Source organism: Chelonoidis abingdonii, chromosome 5, assembly GCF_003597395.2.
Source record: "Chelonoidis abingdonii isolate Lonesome George chromosome 5, CheloAbing_2.0, whole genome shotgun sequence".
In the NCBI taxonomy this organism is placed as follows: Eukaryota; Metazoa; Chordata; order Testudines; family Testudinidae; genus Chelonoidis; species Chelonoidis abingdonii.
In genome coordinates, this window is record NC_133773.1 from 147,312,937 (window position 1) to 147,340,415 (window position 27,479).

At 47.4% G+C, this 27,479-nt stretch overlaps 1 protein-coding gene across 1 annotated transcript in view; it reads left to right on the forward strand.

Annotated features, from left to right (window-relative positions):
• The window catches only part of LOC116824712 (dedicator of cytokinesis protein 2-like), a 128,941-nt gene that overhangs the window by 99,634 nt on the left and 1,828 nt on the right, over positions 1-27,479 (forward strand). Inside the window, exons 19-20 of the mRNA XM_075066762.1 lie at positions 12,422-12,519; positions 22,438-22,527. Of these exons, the coding sequence (XP_074922863.1) occupies positions 12,422-12,519; positions 22,438-22,527 (188 nt within the window). The remainder of the gene's footprint in view (positions 1-12,421; positions 12,520-22,437; positions 22,528-27,479) is intronic.

The following is a 27,479-nucleotide window of genomic DNA, read 5'->3' on the forward strand; positions in this document are numbered from 1 at the left end:
AAATGATACAGACATACAGACAGCATAATCATAACCAGCAACCCATAACCTGGTCTTAGACACCTTATATGACCCCCTTTACATAGGATTTGGTGCCACTACAGGACCTTGGTTGCAACCCATGTTCTATATGGTCCCAGTTTATATCAATAACGTCACACCCAGCAAGAGTCTAGAACAAGGGTGGGCAAACTATGGCCCATGGGCCACATCTGGCCTGCCAGCCAATTTAATCTGGCCCTTGAGCTCCTGCTGGAGAGCAGGGTCAGGGGCCACTCCGCATGCATGTGCTGCGGCTCCTGGAAGCAGCGGCATGTCCCCACTCCTGCTCTTATGCATAGGGGAAACCATGGGGCTCTGTGCACTGCCCTTGCAGCTCCCATTGGCCGGGAACTGTGGCCAATGGGAACTGCATGGCAGTGCCTGAGAACACTGTAGCACACAGAGGGATAGCTCAGTGGTTTGAGCATTGGGCTGCTAAACCCAGAGTTGTGAGTTCAGCCCTTGAGGGGGCTACTTGGGAATCTGGGGCAAAATCAGTACTTGGTCCTGCTAGTGAAGACAGGTGCTGGACTCAATGACCTTTTGGGGTCCCTTCTAGTTCTTCGAGTGCTTGCTCATGTGTATTCCACAGTAGGTATGTGCATGTGCACTGGTGCCGGAAGTTTTTCCCTTAGCAGTACCTGTAGGGGGGGAGTACCGCTGCGACCCCTGGAGTGGTGCCTCTATATTGTGCTATAAGGAGAGCCACGCGCTCCCGCCACCCTCAGTTTCTCCTTGCCAACAGTGAAAGTGCATCAAACTTCTTGCTCCAGCTCTGCTGCAGCCTTTCCAGTTGATCTTTAGTGGTACCTTTAGCTAGTTGTTAGTAGCTCATAATAAGTAGTTTTTTCAGTTGTTAAAGTGGGCCCGGGGCATGCCCTTTGTCCTAGGCTTCAAGTCGTGTGACTCCTGTCGCTGTTCCATGCCAAGGAGTGATCCACACGCTGAGTGTCTCCGCTGCTTGGGCAAAACTCACATGAGTGAACGCTGCAAGATCTGAAGGTCTTTTAAGCCATGAACTAAGAAGGGAGAGGGACATCAGGCTTCACTCTCTCCTCATGGAATCGGCGCTGGCTTCAACTCCAGTACGCCTAGCGGACTTGGTGCTGGGCACCACACTGTTGGTACGCAGCGAAGCCCCCTCCCCCAGTCAGCACCGCTACCTTTCCAAGAAGCAAAGGAAGAGCTTGACTTCGCAGCGGCACCGAGAGAAGGAAGGGAGAAAGGCTGGTCCCACTTTGGGCAGTCCTTGGTATCCCTCGGGCTCAAAACCTCCTCCTCATGCCGAGCAGCAGCAGGCGCAGGCACCAAGATAGATGTTGAAGGCGCTCCTCTTCACAATGCAGCTATCGTAGCTGGTCTCGGCACGACAGACGTTGAAGCTCCCCCTCGGTCAGACGTCACACATGGAGCTCCTGCCGCACATCACTGGCACCATGGCACCGCAGCTCCAGAGGCCAAAGCAAATCTTGGAACAGTACTTCCAGGGGGTACCAGTCCTCGATGTCAGGGTCCCGGTCCCATGGAAGACGGCATCGTAGGCACTGTCATTCCTATGGTACCGTTCGGTCGGTGGTGACCTCAGCCTCGGCACCCAGCCACCCCTCACTGGGCTATGCTGGGCTGTACTGATCAGCCGGACCAGATAGCGCCACATGGCCTGCAGCATGGACAGTGGCAAGGGGCCCCATGGCAGTGACGGTGGTGTACTGTGTACTGAAGACCGATGCCCACTGTGACGAACTACGAATGTTCTTAATGTTTGCTCTGAATACTGTGTTGGTGCCTCAGTGTCCCCTAGGCAGTTCTTAAGTATCTAGGTGGTGGAATAAGGGTGTGTGATTGCTGCAGAGCAAAGGGCCAGTGCACCTAAATGCCTGGCACTCTGTTCCTACATGATGCCTGGGACCCCTCCCTACAAAGGGCCAGCTGAAGGTGTGGAAGACAAAGAGATCATGGTGACTCTGCTGGCTGGAAACGGAATGACAGTAGAGGAGGGGTGGAGGGGTTGTAGTGGAGCTGTGGGGACGAGGAATGAGGGCAGAGGTGGGGGCTGGCTCCTGCCCCCAAATGGAATCCGCCGAGGGTCCAGCTCGGGTAACTACAAGCTCTGTTTAACCCTAGTTCTTAGTCATTAAAAACCTCCTGTTGACTGCTGCGAGAAGCCGTCTGACGGCGAAGTGGGGTCAGGACCTGTGGCTTTCCAAGGACCCACTGGGGCAGGCTGCGCTGGAACACACGGAGGGCAGAAAGATGCTGAAATGCTCCAAGAGAGACGGGGTGACCGTGTGAGCCGGTTGCTACTGAACAAGTCTGCCAAGTGGAGAGAGGCTCATAGTTCTGACTGGCTTGTGGGAGCAGTTCAGAGCAATCGCTGTGACTCGTAACCCACCCACGAGGGGAAAACCAGTCCGTGGCCAGGGCATACAGGCCCGTCGACTCAATACTAGCCAAGGAAATGACAATCGGTACACTGGAGGCCATAGGCCTCCCTATGCAAGCACGGTCTATCTCCATACATGAATCACCACTCCTGAGAGGTTGACCATTCACTCCTATCTAGAACCCTATAAAGGGATCTTAAACCGGGTTGTCCACCTCACGAGGCTCCTATTGAACCTGGCATTGTCCTTGTCCACCTCTCAATGGAAGGTTACCTTCCGTTAAGCAATCACCGCAGCTCAACGTGTCACCTCAGAACTCAGGGCTTGACCTCGAACCACCATAATAGGTTTCCACAAGGAAGGTCCAACTTCTCCACGCATTCCTCCCGAAGGTGGTCTCCGCTCCATATGGAACAGGACATCTTTCTCCCATGCTCTGTCACAAGCCCCATTCTCCAATGAGGAATGCCGCCTTCACATGCTCAATGTGCTAGGGCACGGCCTTCTACCTGGATCGGACTAAACCATTCTGAAAATCCATGCAACTCTTACAGTGCCTTGGCCGAGCGTATGAAAGGGCAGCTATTTCCACCCGCACCTTTCTCGCTGGATACCTTGTGCATAGCCACGTGCTATGATCTGCAGGAGTCCCACCACTGATTGTCAGGGAGCACTCAACGAGAGCTCAGGCCTTGTCGGCTGCCTATGTAGCCCTGTCGCTATCCAGGAATCTGTGGGCCACCACCTGGTCTTCAGTTCACACGTTCACTGCGCATTAGCGATTGTTCCCAAACTAGAGATGATGCCAGGCTCGGCAGAGCGGTACTGCATCCCGGGAACTTGTGAACTCTTACCCACCTCCAACAGATATAGGCTTGGAATCACTACTGTGGAATATACAGGAGCAATCATGAAGAAGAAAGGACAGTTACCTGTTCGTAACTGGAGTCTTTGAGATGTGTTGCTCATGTCTATTCACATCCCACCTCCTTTCCCTCTGTCAGAGTTGTCCGGAAAGAAGGAACTGAGGTGGGGGGAGCACATGGTTCCCGTAATAGTGTTATGGAGGCGCCCAGGGGTTCCCCGCGGTGCTGCCCAGTACGGGTACTGCTAAGGGAAAAACTTCCGGCTTCGATGCACAGGGTGAGCACACACACCTACTGTGGAATAGACATGAGCAACACTCTCGAAGAACAAGTTATGGACAAGGTAACTGTTTTCTATGAGATAGATAGGTATACCTCTTGAATAGGAGCTGGAGGGGGGAACATCTTGGAGTCATCGTGGATAGTTCTCTGAAGATGTCCACGCAGTGTGCAGAGGCGGTCAAAAAGCAAACAGGAGTTCGGAATCATTAAAAGGGATAAGAGATATAGGACTGAGATATATTATGCCTTTAGTGAAATCCATGGTAGGCTCAATCTCGAATACTGTGTACAGATTGTGTCTCCTCACCCAAAAAAGATATACTGGCACTAGAAAAGGTTCAGAAAAGGGCAACTAAAATGATTAGGGGTTTGGAGAGGGTCCCATACGAGGAAAGATTAAAGAGGCTAGGATCTTTCAGCTTGGAAAAGAGGAGACTAAGCGGGGATATGATAGAGGTATATAAAATCATGAGTGATGTGGAGAAAGTAGATAAGGAAAAGTTATTTACTTTTCCCATAATACCAAGAACTAGGGGTCAAAAATGAAATTAATAGGTAGCAGGTTTAAAACAAATAAAGGAAGTTCTTCTTCACACCCGCACAGTCAACTTGTGGAACTCTTACTGAGGAGGTTGTGAAGGCTGGGACTATAACATGTTTAAAAGGGAACTGGATAAATTCTTGGTGGCTAAGTCCATAAATGGCTATTAGCCAGGAAGGGTAAAGAATGGTGTCTAGCCTCTGTTCATCAGAGGATGGAGATGTATGGTAGGAGAGAGATCACTTGATCATTGCCTGTTAGGTTCACTCCCTCTGGGGCACCTGGCATTGGCCACTGTCAGTAGACAGATACTGGGCTAGATGGACCTTTGGTCTGATCCAATACGGCCGTTCTTATTATGTTCTTATAGCTGTAACTTGAACATAACAGGATTAATCTGTTTCGTGATCTGGAAAGACCTTGTGTACTGATAGTCCAGCTTTGAGGGGAGAGAAGTTGATCACAGCTTCCAGATGGATAACCACCCTTTATCCCCTACCCTAAAACCAGGTATTGGCTGGCGGAACTGGTTGGCATACCATTCATAAGTCGTCTTCGCGATTTTTAACCGCCCCGGAGTTGTGGGCAATGATTTTGGTAATGGCAAGTGTTGACAGTTTGACGAGGATCTTTGGATGAACACAGTGGTGGTGCTTGCTGCAGGCATTTGTAGCACTGATGTATGCAAACGTGGCATGAGGTGAGGAATCAGGGACAGCCAATTATCTCCATGATAAGTTTAGAAAGTAACGTAGGTACTGTTCAAGGAGGGTTTTAAGGTCAGGCTTGACAAAGCCCTGGCTGGGATGATTTAGTTGGGAATTGGTCCTGCTTTGAACAGGGGGTTGGACTAGATGTCCTCCTGAGGTCCCTTCCATCCCTGATATTCTATGATTCTATGACTTCATTGATCCACTCTGTCTGACTGTTGGTGCATGTATAAAAGGCCATTGAAGTTAGGATGTCAATACTCAGATGGCATATAAATTCTTGCCAGAAGTAGGAAATAAACTGTACTCCTTGATCAGGTACAATGCCTGTAGGCAAGCCATGGAGCCAAAAGACATTGTTCACAAATAGGTGAACTGTCTCCTGAGCAGAAGGAAGCACCTGGCATGGAACAAAATATGCCAGCTTGGTTAAGTGGTAACCACCACTAGAACTGCACTGTGGCCTTAGGAAGGTGGTAATTTTATAATAAAGTCCATGGGAAGGATGGCCCAAGTCCAGGGCGGAGTGGATAGGGGCTGGATGTGTCCCAGCAGTCTTGAGTGGGGCAGTCTTAGTCCGGGTGCAAAGATCACAGGAATCTAGATGGGATGCAACAGAGGTGCATATGGCTCGCCACCAAAACTTCCTGGAAACCAGGTCTTGAATCTTGGAATGGCCAACGTGGCCTGCTAGGGGAGCATGATGGCAGAATTGTAGGACTCAAAGCCGAGTAATCCCATCAGGCACATAGATGTGTCCCTCATGGTATAGGATCCCATTCTGGAATGTGAAGACTGCAGAGGTCTGGTCATGGTCTAAGAGTTGATGGGTTCACTAGGTAACAGAGCGGATGGTGCATAACAGGTTGAAGGCTACTGTTGAGTACTATATGCTAACTAGCATAGATATATATTATGTTAATACTACCCACAATATATATTCCAAGCATTTAAGTATGCATATTATGAAGCATTAATATAGCAGTTAGATAGCCCAATTGGCCTGTTATAATCCTGTTAACTTATGTTAAGTATCCCATAACATCTTACCTAAACTGAAGTAAGCTTTGTCTTAAGGAAACAGGAAAACCGTCAGTATCAAGACACACAATTGATTTTCTCATAGTAACAAAAAGAGGTTTGTGAAGCTAACGATTTATCCTAATACAGGCCTAGGAGGTTTCTTTTTGCCCCTTAGTACCTGGAATGCATGTATTCAGAACAAAGGTAAGGTGCACTCACTGTGCATACACTCCGGTGCAGTTTCTTCCCTTCAAGAGTCTGACTAGTGGTGAGTACAGTATCCAGACAGCCTTGTGAAACCAAGCATTGTTAAAGTTTAATAGTAGGAACAAAGCTTCTTCTTCGAGGAGTATCCCTGTGGGTGCTCCACTTTAGATGTCTTGACGCCCTATTGGAGAGCGATAGACCCTATGAGGGCAAACTCAAACAGAGGCTCACAAAGCAAAGTGAAATCCTCAACCTCAGCATCCACAGAGCTGAAAAGAAACTTGGTACTGAGCGGCACAGTGATGCCACCTGCTGTACCTATGCCTCCCAGCGCAGAGCCCTCGGCACCAGCGACTACAATTCACATTCCCGGGCCGCCATTCCCAGTTCCAAAGCCCACAGTTCCACAACAGTTCACGAGACATGCAGACCTAATAGTCTCTTCAACACCTGATTTCTCTCTACTTGGTACCGAAGGTACTCCATCCAGATTGGTACTGAGCCACTTGAATACTCCATCTGGATCAGCTCCCACTCTGTCCAGTGATGGTGAAGAAAAGGATGCAGTGATATATACTCCTTGTCACTCCTCGCTGAAATCTGGACCATCTCAGCTACCAGCACGTCACCCATCTGCAGAGGCATGTGCTTGGTATGGGCACCCATAGGCACCGTCCCGCATGCCTTTCCCACTGAACTGGCCTTACTGGAATCTGTGGGCAATGTACAGGGTAAAACACACAGGCCTCCTAGCCCACCAAGATCAAGAGCTGCACAATCCCTATTGCCTCCTATCTCAGCATCCTCAGAAACACAAGAGGAAGTGATGGAGGAAACTGAGGACATACCTGACCAGGAAGCTTCATCACCTGCACACCTCTCATCTTCGTCACCGGACAAAACCATAATGCTCCCACCACTGGGGATGATTTTAAGTCCTTAAGCAGAATCCTTAGATGTTTCTTTAGAACAGGTACCTGAATCTCAGCATAAGCTACTGGACATACTCCAGTCATCTCCATCAGCAAGGATAGCTTTACCGATCGATGATGCTATTATGGAGCCTGCAAAAACCATAAGGCAGATACCAGCAACAGCTCCCCAATCATGCAAAAGATGGGTCAAAGTGACATCTAAAGGTGCTGAGTTTTTATTTACACACTCCACACCAATTCACTAGTGGTGGAGCTGTAAATGAGAGGGGAAAAGAACACCACTCTAGAACAACCCCATATGACAAAGATTGGAAAAGATTGGATTTCTTAGGCCGCAAGGCCTATTCCTTGGCAACACTTCAGTTCCGCATAGCTAATTATGCAGCTCTACTGGTGAAATACATCCACACCATCTTTTCGCAAATATCAGAATTTATTGACAATTTGCCACCTGATGATAAAAAAGAACAATTTAAAGTGAATATTGCTGAAGGACATCTCATGCCAGGATGACCTTGCAGACCTCTCTTGACTCCGCAGACACGGCAGCATGATCCATCGCAACATCTGTGGTTATGTGCTGGGCATCCTGGCTCTCTCTCTCAGGGCCCCCAGGGAGGTCCAGGCAACAGTCAAGGACTTACCGTTTGAAGGCCCAAAATTATTTGCAGCCAAAATGGATGACTCTTTCCACACTCTTAAAGACTCAAGGGCAACCTGAAAATCCTTGGGTATCTACACAGCTGCAAATAAAAAGAAACAGGGCAGGTATTATACCCAGAGATTCCAATCACCACGATACGCACAAAATAGACAGTAGGACCAATGTTGCAAGCAAAGGCAAACCAGACATTAACAGCCACAGAACCAACATCCCAACAATCCAAAACTAGACAGCAGTTTTTAAGGTGTGGTTGAGGGCACGAGACAACCGCTTATTCTAATACTAGAAACAGAAAATACCTCCCAATCATTCGGAGATCATTTGTCACCTTTTCACCTAGTCTGGTGCAGCATCACGACAGACAGATGAGTTTTAGAAATGATCCGAACTGGTTACTCCATCCCCTTTATCGTCATCTCACCCATCCTCCCTCCCCATCTCTCTTCAGGGACCCCTCTCTTGAGTCACTGTTGCAACAGGAAGTAAATAATCTTATTTATCTAGGCGCAGTGGAACCTGTACCAACTCGACACAGAGGGAAAGGGTTCTATACAAATTATTTTCTCACACAGAAAAAGACAGGCTGATGGAGATCCATATTGGATCTAAGGAAACTCAACAAATTTGTAAAAACCCAACATTTCAAGATGGTGACAGTATCAACCATAATTCCAGTGTTAGAAAAAGGGGGACTGGCTCTTGGCCCTCGACCAGCAGGAGGTGTATTTCCACGTTACCATCCACCCATCACACAGAAGATTCTTGAGATCCATCCTAGGGAAACAACACATCCAATACAAAGTACTAGCCTTTGGCTTGTCCACTGCCCTGTCACGGACTCACAGATAGTGCCCACTCATGGCACCATAGCGTTCATGGGGGGTGCCCCTTCCAGTGTGACACCCTTCTCGGGAGTCTACTCTCTCTTGGGGTCAGGCTCCTCCACCTCCCGGAACCGCACCTCTCTGAGCCTTAGTACACCTGTTTCTCACCGTGGGCCCCCTCAGGGAGTCCACTCGCTCTGGACCCCCCGGGCCTCCACCCCTGAAGGGGTTGATGCAACCCTGTTCTCTGAACCGGAGCAACTCTCAGCCAGCGTAAAACAGGAGGGTTTGTTGAGGGTTGAACTCAGCGCAGGAAACTCTCAGGGCCTCAAGCCTGGCCTCCCTCAGCACAGCACATCCCAGTCCCCCTGCATCCTGGTGACCTCTGCCTGCTCCCCCTCTCCAGCCCGAAGCCCCTCTGCGTCCCAGATGGGCATCCGATATCCCTGGCCCCAAGCCCCACCTCTGTCCCTTGTCTTCTCTCCAGGTAAATAGGTTGTAAACTGGCTGATCAGTTCACTGGGATCCTCTCTTCGCAGCCCATTGTTCTCCCACTGGCCAGAACCAGCTGCAACTCCTGAGCTGGGTCTCCAGGTCGTCAGGTCACCAGTCGCTGGGGTCTTCATCCTCCAGGCCATCGGCTGGGGTCCCAAGTTCCCTCTCCGGTCCTCTGTAACAACAAACTCCCTCTCCCCTCACCTCGTTAAACCAGTAACACCCGGGGACACTGAGTCCCACTCCCCCTGCATGCAACCCACTGGAAAACATGGAAAAACCATGAATGCCCCCCGCCCCACTTTGTCACATGTTCCAAGGGTTTTCTCCAAAGTTCTAGCTGTCATGGTGGCATACCTCTGCAGACACAGAGTCATGATATTTCCATACTTTGACGATTGTCTCATAAGGGCACAAACATAACAAGCAGCAATAAAAGCCACACAAAGTATGATAACCCTTTTCACGAGCCTAGGGTTATAGATAAATGTGTAAAAGTCCACACTGATTCCTGTCCAGAAATTGGAATTCATAGGAGCCTGTCTCGACTGTTCAACAGCAACAGGAATGCTACCTCAGCAATGCTTCATCGCACTAGTCAATTTAATTTAGACATTGATGGACAGCTCATAAACATCAGCCAGAACCTATTTACAGCTCTTGGGGCATATGTCAGCAACATCATTTGTTGTCAAACACATCAGATTTCACATGAGATGCCTGCAGGCCTGGCTTCAAACAGTGCACATACCACTGTGACGAGGAGGTGCCGGGGCTCAACCCTCCCCGTGGAGGAGGGGAGCCACACCGCCTCTCTACACCACACAGGCACAACCTAAACAGATTTGTTAAATGCCATGCAGGGTCAAAGACTCCCTAAAATGGTGGACACAACCAAAGAACATCTGTTCAGGAGTCCAATTTCTACAAAGAACTCCAACCATGATAATCATTGTTGACAACAGGGCACCACTACCCCTGAAATGGATCTTTACTGGCTCCTGATGGAGCAAATTACTGTCATACCAATGAAAAAGGTCCACAGTAATTGTCTTCAGTACACAGCAATTTACTTAGCAGGAATTACATAAGCTGTAAAGTGTTACATTAAGCACATAACTCCTCTGTTAGACATTAAGTGCTAGACATTAAGAGCTATACATTCCTCTTAACGAGTCTCTCTTTCACAAACATACACAAACAGGCCCTGCGCTGGCCTCACGCAGTTCCTGCTTGACAAACAGAGAAGGTGGTTACCAATTTTATAGACGGCGTCTTTCCACCTAGTCTGTTCTTTTCCGCTCTCTGGTCTGGCTCTGATTCCCTTGAGGTAAGGGCTTGGTTGCCTTGAGGCACCTCTGGTTCACAGTCTTACTCAAGCCCACAGAGCGGAGTTTTAGCTACTCTGTCTAGCAGCGTTGCTTCTTCAAGCATCAGTTAAGGAATCCCAGCCACAGTAATTTACTTTGCTTGATTCTTATGTAACCCTTCTGCCCATCTGAGTTGGCGGCAACAACAAGGCCTGGGTTCAGTATATAGGGGTTCCGTTTGAATAACAATGCAAAACTGGCTCGAGCCCCCACCCAGAGACTTGGGACAATTACATACCATCCTCCCCCGCCACAGGTGCCTCTGCAAGGCAATGCTTCCCCTCTTGCAAGCATGGAGTCTGAGTGTAGCAAAATCCTTTTAATAAAGGAGGGAAAAATGTGGCACTATGTTGGAGAAACACCACAAACAGGATTCATAACACAAACCATGAGCAAAAGACCCCCCCCCCCAAGTAAGTTTGGCAGTATCCTTTTCCCCTCAGGGTCTCAAGTCCAGCAACCCCCGCCCCCAAAAAATCACCCAAAAGTCCAACATCCCAAAAGTCTCCTGAGTCCAGCAACCCAAAAATCACCCAGAAGTCTCTTCCCCTGGTCAGTGCAGCTCCAGAGTTAAAAAGTTTATCTACAGAGTTTTACCTCCCAGCCCAGGGTGAGGGTGGGCAGGGGTGTTAAGGGGCACCTTACATGGTCCAAGGCCAACTGCCCCGACTCTCCATGGGGTTCTGCTGCAGCCTTCACCTTGAGCCACTCCCCTCACCAGCCGTCCCATAAGCTGCTCCAGCCATTCCGCAAACTGCTGTGCTCTGCCAGCTGTCCTGTGAGCTGCCTCCAGTCAACCCACAAACTGCTCTGCTCTGCCAGCTATCCTGTGAGCTGCGCCAGTCATCCCATAAACTGCTCTGCTCTGCCAGCTGCTCAGCAATGTATCTGCAGGCTCCCCCACAGTACTCAATGATTTCAGCTCTCAGTAATTTTAGTTCTGTAGTGATTTCAGGTTGTAGTAGGGGAGCCTCAGTGCTGGTACACCATTGGCCCAAAGTGAATTCATCTCAGCAGCCTGTAACTAGACTCCTAATGGAATTAAAATTTGCTTTGATATTCCACAGCAGAGAAAGGAGGAAATTCAGTTGGTATTTCAGGCCCTCAAAAGGGGCCCATGCCATTAGGTACAAATACCTGTCCCCATCTTCTCTCAATTCACTGGGTTTTGGAACCCATGTCCCTTGTCTAGGGAGTGCTACTTAGTTGAGGGCGAGTCCCTCTGTCAAAAAACAGTTTCCTTGTCCTTGGGTCACATAATCAGGGTAACAACACTTTATTCTTCCTGTCCCAATAACAGAGAAACTGGGGATCCCACAGCAGCCAAGGTGACCATTTTGGGCTTCTGTGGGCTAATGCTTGGTGGGATGGTGCTTTTGTGTGCTTGCAGTTGAGGTCATGGCTTTTCAGTCAGTTTCTATTTCAGACTCTGTGACCAGGTGTCAAGCTTTAGTTCACTGCAAGTAGAGTTGGGGGGAAGCAGAGATGCATGTGTAAGCGCTCATATTCTCAGGGCAGCCATGAGCCTACCTGGCCATAGCATAAATTGATTGACATACAGGCTAACCCTGGCTCCCTCTGACCTGTGAGCAGATAGGAATTGAGGCAGGAGTTGCACTCATTCAGGAGACTCCTTCACTCAAGGAAGTCACCGGGAAACTTTTGATTTTTTTGTTTTTTTACCTCCTTTCTTTCCACCTGTAACATATGCAGAAATGAAATGCCACATCTCATTAACATAGCATTGAAGCTGTGAAAGCCAGTAGGGAATTCCCAGTCCAGAAGGGCCCAATTCTCTTTTCACTCACAGCACTCCACTGACTTCAGTGGAATTACTACTGACTGGTACAGGTGGGAGTGAGTGGAAAATCACGCCACAGTCACTCCTACCAGGGTCATTCAGCCACTTTCCTCGTAGGGAGCATTTCTGAATGCTGACTTGGGCAATGGATGTAGGTGAGGCTGGTTGGGGGACAGGGAGGGCTGGCTGACTTGGAGCTGAGGTCAAAGGGCGCAATCAGTGCCTATGTCAATAGCAAATAAGGACTGACTGAATGAATGAGTTTGTTTCCATGCAGTTGACCTTCTGGGGCTGCTGAAATGGCGGTCGAAGCCCAACCTCCTGGCTGGAAACCTCCAGAAGCTAATGAATGTGGATGGAGGAGAAGTCATCAAGGTAAGAAGGGTCCTTGCAGCCTAGCTCTTTAGAGCTTCTCTTGGGCCAGTTCCCTTTGTCCCACAGGAAGAACATCCCCTATCCCCATTCCTAACAGCTGCCACTTTCCACCCCTTTAGAAAAAGAGAACTGGAAAGTGAAGATTCAGCAGGCAAAGCCTGGTGAGCAGGCCCAGGGAAGAGTGGGCAAGGGAGCTGACAATATAGCAGTGAGGATATAGGCCAGTGCCACGCTGAGTGGCGTGTGAAGACGGCGCCAGCCTGGAACAGGAGGGGCTGTCCTTTTCTCTCTAGCTCTGGGAGACCCCTCCTAGGATCTGATGTTCAGCTCTGGGCACCTCATTGCCAGAGCGATAGTTACTGACAAACTGTTTGGAGCTCAGAGAAGAACCACAGAAATATTGAGGGGTCACAGGCTGAGTTGTTGATATCATAGTGACATCCAAGGGGCCTAACGGGGATCAGGGTCCACTGGGCTGGGTGCAACACAAGCAGAGGGAGGCAAGTACGGGAAGAGATCAGGGAGAGACAATGACTGGGATGTGTGGCCTGTTACATTGACAGGAAGGGGTTAATCTGGGGGAAAGGCAGCAGATTTCAGTAGCTCTCAGAAACCACACTGCAGAAGGTGCACAACAACTGACAGTGCTGCCTAGTGGTCATGTGAACATTGGCAGGACATCTCTCCATTGAAGCTCAGCCCTGTCCTTTGGCATCCCTGCTCCAAGAGTTTCCAGTCCTCCTCTTAGCCAGGGGCTCGAGGGCTAGGCCCTCGACCAGTCATAGTCTTTTCCAGTCAGCCTCTCACTAGAGGTGAAGGCTCCCACTGTATTGCCTCTCGGAGCGGGTAAGGGAACCTGGGCCCACCCTCTCCACCATTGGGCAATTACACCCTACATCTTGGGGTGCTAAGCTGCTGCCCTCTCTGCTCTCCCATCCCCTGGACCACTTCCTACCCCAGTCTCCTTCAGCTTCCCAGAGTAACTCACTCCAGCCAAGTCTTTGACCCACACACTCCGACTCCTGCTTCTCCCGTATGGGTTTGCACAGGTCTGTGTTGTCAAGTGCCAGGCAATGGGCTCCTGGGCAGTAACTTCCCCTCAGAGCAGCCACCTGCTCTGTTCCACTGCTTGCCTTTGAGCTGCTCTGCTCTCCTTCTTACAACCCAGGCTTTGCAGGGGTGTCTGAGCAGGGCTGTTCATAACTCCTTGCTCCAGCGTGGGTTTGTATAACCATCACACACATCCTACCTGCAGGTCATGAACAGTCAGTGAAATGCTGCCATGATGCTTCTAACTTGGCCTTTCATTGGCAAATGGTAACAGATATGGGGAGTGTCTGTATCTCTGAGGGGCATGAACTATGGTGGAATGAGGAGGGATCAAATGAGACTAAGAAAAGGGGGAATTTAGGCCAAGTATGAGGAGAACCCTCCAGTCAGGGAGATGGATAAGGATGGAAAATTGTCTTCCAGGGAAGAGCTGTGATAGGGTGGGTTAACTGATTTAAATCAAATGATTTAAATGACCTTTTTTAATCATGATTTAAATCAGCAAGAAGGAAACCTTTTAAAGTCATCTATTTTAACCATGTTCTGCATTTGTAATTTTCCTAAAGAGCTGTTGATTCTCACTGGTTGGAAACTATTAAATATGTTGATTTTGCAGCCAAATGTAGTCTTTACACTAAATTTGGTGCTTCTTTTTGCTAACCAGGAAGATACAGTGTATCTTTACAGCTTAATTTAAGCTATTATGTACCCTAACTTACATTTATTGAGCTTCTTAATTTTTACATTTTTATTGTATTAGAAAATGTTGAATGATGTATTTCTTATTTACGTGATGAGTAATTTTTTACTTGTGATTTATATCAAGCTCTATTTGAATGGAAATTCAAATTCATTAAAATGCAAACAGAATTTTAAATTAAAACTACCTTAAATTTGCTGAAAACAAGAAAAAAGTGTACTGAAAAGCTTATCAAAACATGTTTTGCATTTAAGATTGATTTATAAAAGTTGATGAATTGAACTGATTATTTCTGGTCACAGTGTCCTTCAGGATTTTAGAACTTTTAGATCTCATCCTCTCACAGCTACTTTTTATTCATAGATTGGAAGAGGAAAATAAGCGTTCTTGCTTTTTCCATTCCCAATTGTTTTCTTAACTTTGAATGAACTAGTCATTAAATGGAACTAGTCAAATAAACTGAAAAAAAGAAAATATTCTCTGCACTTGCAGAAGAGGCTACTGCTATCAAAAGCTAGTGTAGCCCTTCAACAAACTCGAGTGAGTTCTGAGTGAGTCAGTTCCACTGGTTCAATGCTTTGACGTATTTTCAAACTTGAGAGCAAGCGTGTACTGCTTAATATTCTTTTTTTTTTGTATTTAATTTATTTGATTTTAGTATATTAAATTTAGGCCCTAACATAGGTTGTCAATTTAAAATTTAATTTTAACTATTAAAAAATAAACTTGAATTTAATTTAAATAAAATAAATCTGATTTAAATAAAATATCTGAATTTTTAAAAAAAAATAAATGATTTTTATCTCCTTGGGCCGGAAGCACCATATTGGAGAAAACTGAGATGAACAGATTATATGGGCCAATATTGTGCAGGGACTGAGGAGTATGTTTCTGTTCTTTTTCGAGTATATATCCACATGGGTGCTCCACTGTAGGATGCGCACACGCCCATGCACTCTTGACTGGAGACTGTAAAGCAGTGTCTGTGGGCCCAAGCCTGTGCAGAGCAGCTGCTCGTGTTCCCATATGAGGCATGTAGGGAGGTGTGGACCTGCTGCCACTCACTTGCAGCTCGAGATGGAGCATTTTGCAGCTTCCTGCCTTTCTCATTTATTGTGAAATGTTCTTATTTTGTTATTTACTTGGTTATTTTTGTCATTTTTTTAAATTAAATTTTATTTTCAACACAGTCGTGCTTTCAAAGGCGGATTACTCCTTTTTTCAGGACTTTAGTTACGGCTTTGGCATGCCAGGTCGTGCTGAAAACTCCACCTGGCACTTAAGCCTTGCCAGGCCTCCTACAGGTTTTTTACCTGCAGCAAAAGCACTCTAGCTCTCACCAGTGTCTTGGTGATACCCACATCCCATCAAAGCGCAAGGTCTGCTCAATGTTTAAAGGCGGGTCTAGAAAAGACAGAGAGGCTAGGGTGAAGTTCCTCCTAGTGGTACGATCCCTAGTTCCTGAGGGGTCTGCTCCCACCTCTCTGGTACATCAGCCTGAACATTTCAGGCCACTTTGGTGACTATAGGAAACTAATTGGCAGCACAAGAGACTAAGCCTTCTAGGGGAAAAAATCCTCTTTCACTTTCCAGAGAAACGAAAAAAATCTCACTCCTGGGAGACTCTGACTGCAACCGATACTGAGACATCAGTACTGTATAAGAAGTAGTGTGTGGAGAAGTCTTCTCTCAGGGTAGCTTCTATCTCGGTTCCTTCTGACCCCTCTCAGCACTGTGATGTATCCAGGACTACTCCCCAGGCTCTGTTTTTGTTGCCTTCTTACAGTTCCAAGGTCAGAAAAGCCCCTCTGACCTCTCTGGTATCACATTCACCATCTCCTCACTGATCCTTTTTCCTGCTCTGGTACTGACTCAGACTTTGAACATAGGCTATCATAGCCCTCCACCACCCTCCAGATCCTTTTCCCTGGAGTATCTTCTAGTCTCAGATGAACCAGAGTCTCCCCCTACTAAGGAGGTCTACTAGAGTTCCTTCTCTGGTACTGCCCCGCCAGCTGCAACATGACCCTTGGTTGGGCTTCCAACCCTTGGTACTGGCATTGATGCCTGAGGTTCCCCCTCTTAACCCAGGAGAGGATACTTCTGACTCTGAGGTCTTGATGCAGGGCTGTGCATCATACTCTCCTGAGTCCATTTATGGAAGAAGACCTTCCAGAGCCCACCAAGCACCCTTGACATCGGGGATATGAATGTTCTTGGGGACCCCTCGAACCTCTGGGAGCAATTCAGTGAAAAGTTTTACAGGGTGCCAGCTAGAAACAAACTCCAACATCCATTGGTACCGCATTATGCACAGGCACCACAGAGAATCCTCTGGTACTACGTGCCTCTTTGGTAATGAGAAAAACACAAGATGAATAAGAGCCACAGACTGAAGAAAACTCCCCTCCTTCAGCCAGGTCCTCTCCCTCCCCATATGAGGCAGTAATGCCACCACTGCCCGCTTACGTTGATGACTTTAAGGCTTTCCAGGACCTCATGAAACACCTGGCAGACTCCATCCAGATTCCATGAGAAGAGGTACAAGAGTTCCAACACTCCCTGATGAACATTTTAAACATCACCCCCACACTCCATCCTCTCCTGAGGGAAAGTTTGTCCTACCAATTAATGAGGCAGTTATTGCCTGCATGTGCTCTATGGCAAACACCTGCCACCACTCAGCCCACCTGCCAAAGAGCAGTAAAAAAATATTCAAGTTAAGGGAATGGATCACTTCTTCCACCATCCTGTCCCTAATTCCCTGGTGGTGGACTTGGTCAATGAAAAGTGTTACTAAAGCCAGGCTCATTCTAGACCCTTTCCTTTGGGCAAAGAGTCCAAATGATTAGACCTGCTGGGAAGGAGGAGCTACTCATTGGTAGCTCTTCAATTTTGAATTGGAAACCATCAGGCCTTGATGGCAAAATGAGTCCGTAGCAATTATTTGAAGTTCACATACTTTATTGAACACCTGCCACAAAAAGACCAATTTCAGTCCATCATCTCTGAGGGTTAGTTGATTGCAAAAGCCTCCTTGTGGACTGTTCTCAATGCTGCTGATACAATTGAAGACCTTGCCTTTGAACGACCAAAACTCCACACTCCATATCCTTACAGATTCAAGAGCAACGCTACCGTCACTGGGAATTTATGTACCTGCAACAAAGAGACATTTTAGCAGACCTTAAACTCCACAACGTTCCAGACTTTTCAGTACTATGCATACCAATCCTTTCCTAGCCCTTTGGAGCCTTTGAGGAAATTCAAACCTCAGAAAAGCAAACCACCTCCCTTTACATCTACCCAGTCTACACTCCTATATAAGGGATGATTTTGATGCCTTTGTTGAAGGCGTTGAGCAACTTTTTCCCCAGGATCCTCTACTGTACAACTCTACTGTCCATCCCTCTTTTGGAAACTGACTGTTCCACTTCCTACCTGCCTGGGAGCAGATCACCTCAGACAAATTAGAGGTGGACATTAGAGATCTGATCTAGACCATTCCTGTCAGTTGTCTGTCCAACCTGCTCTTAAAGATCTCCAATGACGTGGATTCCAAAACTTTCCTCAGCAATTTATTCCAGTGCTTAACCACCCTGACAGTCAGGAAGTTGTTCCTAATTCCAACCTAAACTGCCATTGCTGCAATTTGAGCCCATTGCTTCTTGTCCTATCCTCAGAGGATAAGGAGCACAATTTATCATCCTCTTCTTTATGACAATCTTTTACATATTTGAAAACTGTTATGTCCTCTCTGTCTTCTCTTCTCCAGACTAAACAAACCCAATTTTTTCAATCTTTCCTAGATCTTTAATAATTTGTTTTCTAGATCTTTAATAATTTGTGTTGCTTTTCTCTGGACTTTCTCCAGTTTGTCCACATCTTTCCTGAAACATGGCACCCAGAACTAGACACAATACTCCAGCTGAGACCTAATCAGCGTGGAGTAGAGCAGAAAAATTACTTCTTGTGTCTTGCTTACAACACTCCTGCTAATACATCCCAGAATGATGTTTGCTTTTTTTTGCAACAGCATTACACTGTTAACTCATATTTAGCTTGTGATCCACCCCTAGATTCCTTTCTGCAGTACTCCTTCCTAGGCCGTAATTTCCCATTTTGTATGTGTGCAACTTATGGTTCCTTCCTAAGTGCAGTACTTTGCATTTCATAGATTCATAGACTCTAGGACTGGAAGGGACCTTGAGAGGTCATCAAGTCCAGTCCCTGCCCTCATGGCAGGACCAAATACTGTCTAGACCATCCCTGATAGACATTTATCTATTTGTCCTTATTGAATTTCATCTTATTTACTTCAGACCATTTCTCCAGTTTATCAAGATCATTTTGAATTCTAATCCTGTCCTCCAAAGCACTTGCAACCCCTCCCAGCTTGGTATCATCCACAAACTTTATAAGTGTACATTCTATGCCAACATCTAAGTCGTTGATGAAGATATTGAACAGAACCAGACCCAGAACTTGTCCCTGAGGGGCCCCACTTGATATGCACAATCCACTGGCAGGATAATAGTTCGTCCTGCCTTGAGCGCAGGGATCTGAACTAGATGACCTGTTGAGGTCCTTTCCAATTCTATGAGTCTTTGATTCTCCCAAGGAGCTCTTAAGGCAGAAAGTACAATCTCTCTGCTCTTGTGGATGATCAAAACAGTTCTACTCAAGTTTGTTGGAAGAGGATTCTATTCCAACTATTTCCTAGTCCTCAAAAGAAGATTAGGATGGAGACCAATCCTTGATCTCAGAAACCTGAACACCCATGTCCTTTTTCAGCACTTCAGAATGGTGGTGCTAGCCATAGAATCATAGAACTGGAAGGGACCTCGAGAGGTTATCTAGTCCAGTCCCCTGCACTCAAGGCAGGACTAAGTATTATCTATATCACCCTTGACAGATGTTTGTCCAACCTGCTCTTAAAAATCCCCAATGATGGAGATTCCACAACCTCCCTAAACAACTTATTCTGGTGCTTAACCACTCTGACAGTTAGGAAGTTTTTCCTAATGTCTAACCTAAACCACCCTTCTGCAGTTTAAGCCCTTCTTGCAATTTAAGCCATCATAATTCCAACCCTAGATCCAGGAAACTGTTTCATCACCTTTGACCTATCGTACGTCTACTTTCATGTAACTATCCACCCATCTCTCAAGCATTTCTCATGTTTTGTAATATGCTCAGATCATTACCAATATGGAGTCCTCCCCTTCGGTCTCTCTACAGCCCCAAGCCTCTTTACAAAGGTCCTCTTCTTGGTAGTTGCCTGCCTACATCAGTGGGGCATCACAGCATTCCCATACTTGGACAACTGGCTCCTCAGGTGTTGGTCAGTGCTAGAGGCTCAATTGGCAAGGGACTGCCCCTATTTCAATTCCTGGGTTTCTGTGTCGATCTGAAGAAGCCTACACTGACTCTGGTTCAGAAGATAGGGAGTCTAGAGTAGCTCTGTTGAAGTATAACTGCCAGCGCCTGCTTGCCCAAGGAGTGGTTCTCTACTATGTCCAGTCCAATCTTGACAGTACAGTGCAGCCCACAAATAACTGCAAGGACCTGCTTGCAACTCTTGGGCCACATATATGCCTCAATGTTCATCACATCTCATGTGTCTCAGGAGCCTTCCAACATGGCTAGGACTGTGTACACCCCAAACAGACAGTCTCTCCAAACGCATCACCGTACCTCCCAAAGTTCTGGACTCTGTCAGGTAGTGGAAGGAGTTCCCAGTGACTGTCTGCATGGGAACTCTATTTTCACATTCCCCACCCTCAAGGATCCTCACAACAGATAGCTCACTTTTGCAAAGGGGAGCTCAACACCAAAGGGCCACAGCCCTGGGGAAGTGGTCTGCACAAGAGGCCACACTCCACATTAACTTCCTAGAGCTAGGAGCAATTGGATATGTTTGCCAACACTTCCTTCACAGTGTTCAGGGTCATTGCATCAGGGTAATGCTGGACAACAGGGCAGCAATGTACTATATCAGTCGGCAGGGTGGAGCAAGATCTCAGTCCTTATATATAGAATTGCTAAAACTCTGGAACTGGTGCATTTCCCATCAGATAGAAATCTCAGCAGTTTATCTACCAGGCCTCCAGAATACAACTGAAGACTCCATCAGCAGGAACTTCCATCAGGACCACAAATGGGAGCGCAACAATTCTGTCTTCCTCAGCATCTGCCAAATCTGGGCTTCTCCCAGAAGCCGATCTCTTTGTTACAACAATCAACACAAAATGTTGTCTCCTCTGCTCCAAGGGAAGGTACAGCTACAACTCATTAGGAAATGCCCTGATAAGACCATGGCCTGTACCCTGCTATATGCTTACCCATCTCGACCTCTGATCCTCCTTGTTCAAACTGCGACAGGAACGAGCAAGGGTTATTTTCATAACACTGTCCTGGCCAAGACAAGTACTCAAACCTCCTTCAACTCTCTGTGGCAACGCCTCTCTGCGGCAATGCCTCTCTGCCTTCCCTTCAGGAAGGATCTCCTGCCACAGAACTCAGGGACCCTGGTCCATCCTAATTCCTTATCCTTAAACCTGAGCGCATGGTTCCTAGATGGTTCTTGGCATGGAGCTAACCTGTCCAGTCAGTTCTCCTGTCTAGCTGGAAATCTACTACTTGCAAAACTTACCTTCAGAAGTGGAAATGCTTCCATTCCAGGTGTTCTCTTCACTCCTCTTCTCAAGCATCAAGAGCTCTGCTCTACAAGATCCTAGATGACTTGTTAGATTTAAAGACACAGGGTTTATCAATGAGTACAGTCAAAGTACATTTGACCACTATTGTGGTCTTCCACTTGCCCACCAAGGGCTTCTCAGTTTTTGCCCATCCTCCTACGACCAGATTCTTTATGGGCTCATACAACTTGTTGCCTCCTGTACAGAGCCAGGGCCCCCAGTGGACCTTAATGTGGTTCTCAATGTCCTGAGGAACCCCCCTTTTGAAAGGATGGCTACCTGCTCTCTCCTCCACCTCTCCCTCAATATTTCATTCTGTATAGTCATCACTTCAGCTAGACAAATGGAAGAACTGGGTGCTCTCATGGCAGACCCACCATTTGCTACTTTCTACAGAGATGAAGTTACACTACATGTTGTAATAACTGGGCCTACACATTTACTTTAATTGTAAGGTGAATTGGTGAAAAGTAGGTAAAGGTTATCACAACAGTCCCTATTCTAGCTTCCTCCCTAAGGCCTCTTTGGAATACCATATTAATCAGGAAATCTGTCTACCAGTGTTCTGTCCAAAGCCTCATGCCTCCAAGGAGGAAACCAGCCTATATACATTAGATCTTAGGAGGGCTCCCGGCTTCCACCTGGGCAGACTAAGACTTTCAGGGCCTCTCCCACACTATTTGTATCTTTTGCAGATACGAAGTGACAGTCCATTTCCACATGAAGACTGACAAAGTGGGTCTTGGGTTGCATCTTAATGTGCTGTGAGACTGCTGGAATACCACCTCCTCACAGAGTGACAGCACACTCCACTAGAGCTCAGTCCACATCTATAGCCCTTGTGAAAGATGTTCCCATAGTTGAACTCTGCAGGACTGCAACTTGGTCCTCTGTCCATACCTTTGCCAAGCATTACACTATCTTCCCTGCTTCTGGAGCTGACGTTTGGTGATGCAGTCCTCCACGCTGCCTTGGATCTGCTTCCTCAGCATCCACCTCTATGTTCAGTTACTGCTTAGCTATCTCCTATGATGAAGCACCATAGGGACATATACTCAAAGAAGGAGCGGTTACTTACCTGTACAGTAACTTGAGTTCTTTGAGATGTTTTGACCCTATGGGTGCTCCACCTCCCTCTCTCATCTCTCTCTGCTGCAGAAACTCTGGCTTTGCAATTGAGAAGGAATTGAATGGTGATAGGGCCATGCCTCCCTATATGCCCTTGTATGGGAACACAAGGAGCTGCTGTGTAAAGACTTGGGCCCACAGACACTGCTGTACTGTCTCTAGTGAGAAGCAGACAGGCCTGCACTCATCCTATGGTGGAGCATCCCCACGGGCAAAAGTTACTGTACATGTAAGTAACCTCTGCTTTCCTTTCCTTTGGGCTGAGGTGGCATTTGGGATTGGTCTGGATCATACTAGGGATTATCACTCAGGCTCCTACTCTTCTTGTGTCTCCCCCAGTTCCTTCAGGACACTCTGGATGCCTTGTTCTCAATTATGATGGAGAATTCAGCCACAGATGTCTATGATACGCTCATCTTTGATGCCCTAGTAAGTAGGTTCCTGTTTCCCTCTGTCCAGCCCTGAACATGGGTGGTGCTAGGCCAGACCTGGCACCCCTCTATGCTCACACCAATTGATCTACCTACTGCCAAACTCATGCAGTTGTTTACCCTCTCACTAGCTCATTCTCCCATCTCTACACCAATGGGAGGCAGTGCACTTTATTCTCCGTGGCAGTGGGTAGTTCTGACCCAACAGAGGAACTACCAGTGATATCCAAAACAAATTCCTCAAAAACAGGCAAGATCACAGCCTGGGACAAAAGACTGAGGAGACTCTTGAGATATCGAGCACAGGATTTTGTAGATAATCAATTGGAATATAAATATTGTACTTACATTTCAGTGTATAGTATATAGAACAATATAAACAAGCCATTGTATGAAATTTTAGTTTGTACTGACTTCGCTAGTGCTTTTTATGTTGTCTGTTGTAGGTAAATATTTAAATGAGTTGATGTACCCCCTGGAAGACCTCTGCATACTCCCAGGGGTACATGTACTCCTGGTTGAGAACCACCCATGCTGAGGTGAATTAAATATACATAGACCGTCCATGACAGATGTTTGTCTAACCTGCTTCTAAAAACCTCCAATAACAGAGATTCCACAGCCTCCATAGATAACCTGTTCCATTGCTTATCTTTAGAGTTAGAAAGATTGTCCTAAAATCTAACCTAAATCTTCCTTGCTGCAAACTAAGCCAATTATTTCTTGTCTTACTCTTGGTGGACATTGTGACCCAGCACGGCCAGAGGGCAGCATGAGAGCGTTAGCAGGGGGCCTTATTCCCTGCCAAGGGAGGAAGGTTTGCTTTAGATTAACTAGAACACCTGTAGCCATTTAGAGACCTGCCTCATCAGGAGCACCTGACTTCAGTTTATGTGATAAAAACCCCTGCTTCAGCCCGACAGTGGTGGGGTTGAAGGAGAAGGTTCTGATATGGGCTAGAGTTGGCAGGTTGCAGAAGTTGGAGAAGAGAGAGTTTGATATAGAGGAACATAGAAAGTTGAGAAGTGCTGCGGTGGATTGTGTGACTAGTCCAGAAGAAACCTCTCAGGTAAGAGACCAGCTTGCTGTTAGAAGGGGGCAAAAGCACTTACAAGCGAAGAGTAGGAGAGGGATTAACCAGGAAGAACCCTCGTTCAAGTGGTTCAACCACAAACCTAGGCCCCTGGGGGGACCTGGAGTAGAGGGCGGGGCCCAGGTCCTCCCCTCCACTCCCCCTCCCGACACTAAGACTAAGGATAATAAGATACGGGTTCAGCAGGCAACAATCCAGCGCCCTGACTACCCCAGAGAAGAGAAAGCGCGGAACCCACAGAACTACCGGCAAATGTCCACACATGGAGAACTTTGTTGTTCTTTAATGGATGCCAGATGTGTATTCCCAGGTCTTGCAGTACGTACGCCAGAGCAGAAAAGTCTTTTGGCGCATACCATTGCCATGCCTGCCAGTACTCAATGTTTGAGTACCAGGGGCGCGCTCCAGGGGCCCAGCACGCAAAAGGCTGCTTGGGCAGCAGCCGTGGGTGTGCTCTGCCGCACGCTCGGGCGGGAACGGAGAGTGCTTCGGCTGCTGCGAGGTCCCGCTGACCCGCGCTTCGGTGGACCTCCCGCAGGCTGCCTTGTGGAGGTCTGCTGGTCCCGCGGCTTGCGGCCTCCCGCAGGCACAGCTAGGAGTCCGCGAAGCCGTGGGACCAGCGGACCTCCCAGGCAACAGCCAAATCAGCCTGCTTGCCAGCTTGGGGCAGCGAAATGCCTAGAGCCGCCCCTGCGTGAATACCCCTCCAGGGCGACTGCTGGGAACAGGTCACAAAATCCCAAATTGTCATGGGAGCTTTTATACTAACATTTCACAACCATCATCTAACTATAAACTCCCCAGGCACTATAACGACCTAACATGGAGTGATAACAGTTCCTGTTGGGGCACTTGAAACTATACTACACCTACTTTGATAGGGGTCCCTTACACCAGATCATTAGTAATTTCAGGATTCCAGTCCAAAGGACCAAGTCACTTACCACAGGTCAGTTGCACCTTAGATCTCACACAAAGACAATGCTTATAGCCATCTCATAACAAACTATATAAAGATTATGAACATAGGAAAGGAAATAAGAGTTATTTACAGATTAAAGAGAAAGCAAATAATAATTACGTGTTCAGCCATGGCAGAGGGCAGCATAGAAGATGTTGCAGGCTTATTCCTGTCCCAATGGGAAGGAAGGCTTGCTTAGATAACTATTGACGCACTCGACTTCCATTAGAGCACCTGATCTCATTAGAGCACGCTGACTAGTCAGGATATAAACCCACTGCTTTCTAGCTGCAAGACAGTCTGATGGATAGTGTCCGAATGAGAAAAGTTGGATTGGAGACAGAGCGTGGGCAACGTTATGCCAGAAGAGAAGCGTTGTCCCAGAGAGCACAGAAATAGGAGAGGTTTGGGAGGAAGTGCTGTGGTGGATTGGGAGCCCAACGAGAACCGCTAGGTAAGTGGGCACTCCCGGCTTGTAAAAGAGGCCAGAGAAGCCCTTCACACACCTGACGGTATGAGAAGGAAGTACACCCGGCTGTCAAAGTAGAAACCAGCCAGTACTAAGTGGATTCACCAATACACAACGCATGAGGCCCCTGACGTTAGGACTCTGGAGTTAGAGGCGGGCCCAGGTCCCTCCCTCTCCACTCCACCACTCCTCCAAGAGAGACGTAGGGGTCCTAGTAGATCTAGGAACGGTTCAGAGGCAAGCAATATCGCCCTGAACCTACCCCAGAGAAGAGAAAGCGCGAGACCCAGAGAACAATACCGGTAATTTGCCACAATATGCACACAAATGATTACCAATCTTATGTTTCAAAAGGTAATAGAAGCTTCTGTAATAAGCAAGCTCTATATATTCTTTAGGCTAATCCAGGCTAAGTAGCTGTGGATCCTTTGCTTATGCCTAAAAACCTTGCCCCCTAGAGTCCAAGCAGCGCAGAGATATAGTTCCTTCTCAGTAAGGTTTTTTATTTCTCTCCTCCCTTGTACTCTGAGTTGCCAGCTCAGCTGATGGGAGGAATTCACTTGCATGAATCATCTTCATTGTGTGGGGAGGGCAGAACAACAAAATGCCTTTCTTCTCTTTAATGTTCCACGATAGTCTGTCTGGTGTTGATGGACCTTCCCTGTTGGGCAGGATGTAACACCTTCAGCTGGAGACCAGCACTTCACACCAGTTAATATCTCTCTCCTATCTGGTGATTTACACAGCTACAGAGGGTCCCAACACAACCACTCAATATTACCTTACGAAATTAGATACAGATATTAAAGTCAGATTAATGCAGGCAGCAATTCATGAGCATTCAATCAAGTCTAAACACTAAACACATTCTTATAATTTTAACACTTATTTTAACAGCACTAACACACGGCTGAGCCAGACGGATTCAAGGTGTGTATTTGTCAGGTTTTCATACTTGCATGGGGACCTTGGCATAAGCTGGCACCTGATCTGCCAGTGTCACACCCATCATGGCAGTGCCCTATACCTCCTCGTGGCAACTCTTGAAGGTATAAGTGTAGTACCACCCTAGTCCCCCGCCTTTCTTCTAAGAGCCAGTGGCCACAGTCAGAATACCCCATGTCGTTCTTACTTTGTGTTGCTGCTCTTAGCTAGTTTAGCTTCTTCCTGAAAATAGTTGCAATAAGTAGCAAGTAGTACCTGTAGTTAGACTTTATTTAAAGCTTTTCAGTTTTTTATTTCATAGTTACTAGTTAGGCTTAGTGGGATGTGGAGCACTGAGGGCATGCAGCATTTTACAGGTTTCAAGCACTGCCTTTTGTGTGGGGTTACTAGTTGTAACAGTGAGCCCCACACCCGTTGTTTCTTGTGCCTCAGTGAGGGACACACCAAGGGGAGGTGTAACATCTGCCACACCTTCAAAATTGAGTGGAGATTGCCAGGGATCTGTGCTTCCAGCAGGACCTCCTAGAACAAGCCACAAAGCTTCCTTTGGCAACAAAACCAGTGGCAGATAGCTCTGTCCATCCTTATTTGTCCACCAACCTTGTGGAAGCCCAGGATAGACCGCTGGACTCTGATTCCTCTCCAAGAAGGAGAGGTGATTCATCCTCTCCTGGGGTTCCTCGCAAGACAACCCAAAAGATGGAAAGAGGTCGTTCTTCGAGTGCTTGCTCATATCCATTCCAATCAGGTGTGTGTGCACCGCATGCACAGTTCACTGGAAGATTTTTCCCCAGCAGTATCTGTCGGGTCGGCTCTGGAGCCCCCTGGAGTCATGCCTTCATGGCACCGCATATAGGACCCCGCCACCTCTCCAGTTCCTTCTTACTGCCAGTGACAGTCAGAGTGTTTCATCTCTCGTGTTCAATGAGCGATCCTCTAGCATAGTTTTCTGTAAATAGTTAAAGATAGTTTTAAAAAAAGTTACAGTTAGATATTTGGACTTGGGGGATAGGGGGCTGTTTCCCTCCCCCATTTCCCTGTCCCTCTCTTGGGCCTGGGGCATGCCTCGGACCCAGGAGTTTAAGCTGTGTGGGGTTTGCCAGAAGCCTATGCCCAAGGGCGACCCACACTCGGCTTGTCTAAAGTGCTTAGGGGAGGTCCTATCAAACAGACAGGTGTAAGATCTGTAGGAGTTTTTGCCCTCACACGAAGAAAGAGATTCAAGTTACTGCTAATGGAAGTCAAGTACCAGAAGGGTAGCCATGTTAGTCTGGATCCATGCATCCGACGAAGTGGGTATTCACCCACGAAAGCTCATGCTCCAAAACATCCATTAGTCTATAAGGTGCCACAGGATTCTTTGCTGCTAATGGAAGGCGCTCGCCACCCTCAGTCTGAGTCGAGCCCTGTGGACATGGCACCGGGCTTCTCAACATCAGTGTGCAGCACTCCGGCTTCAGTCCAGAAGGAGCTGAGGAACGA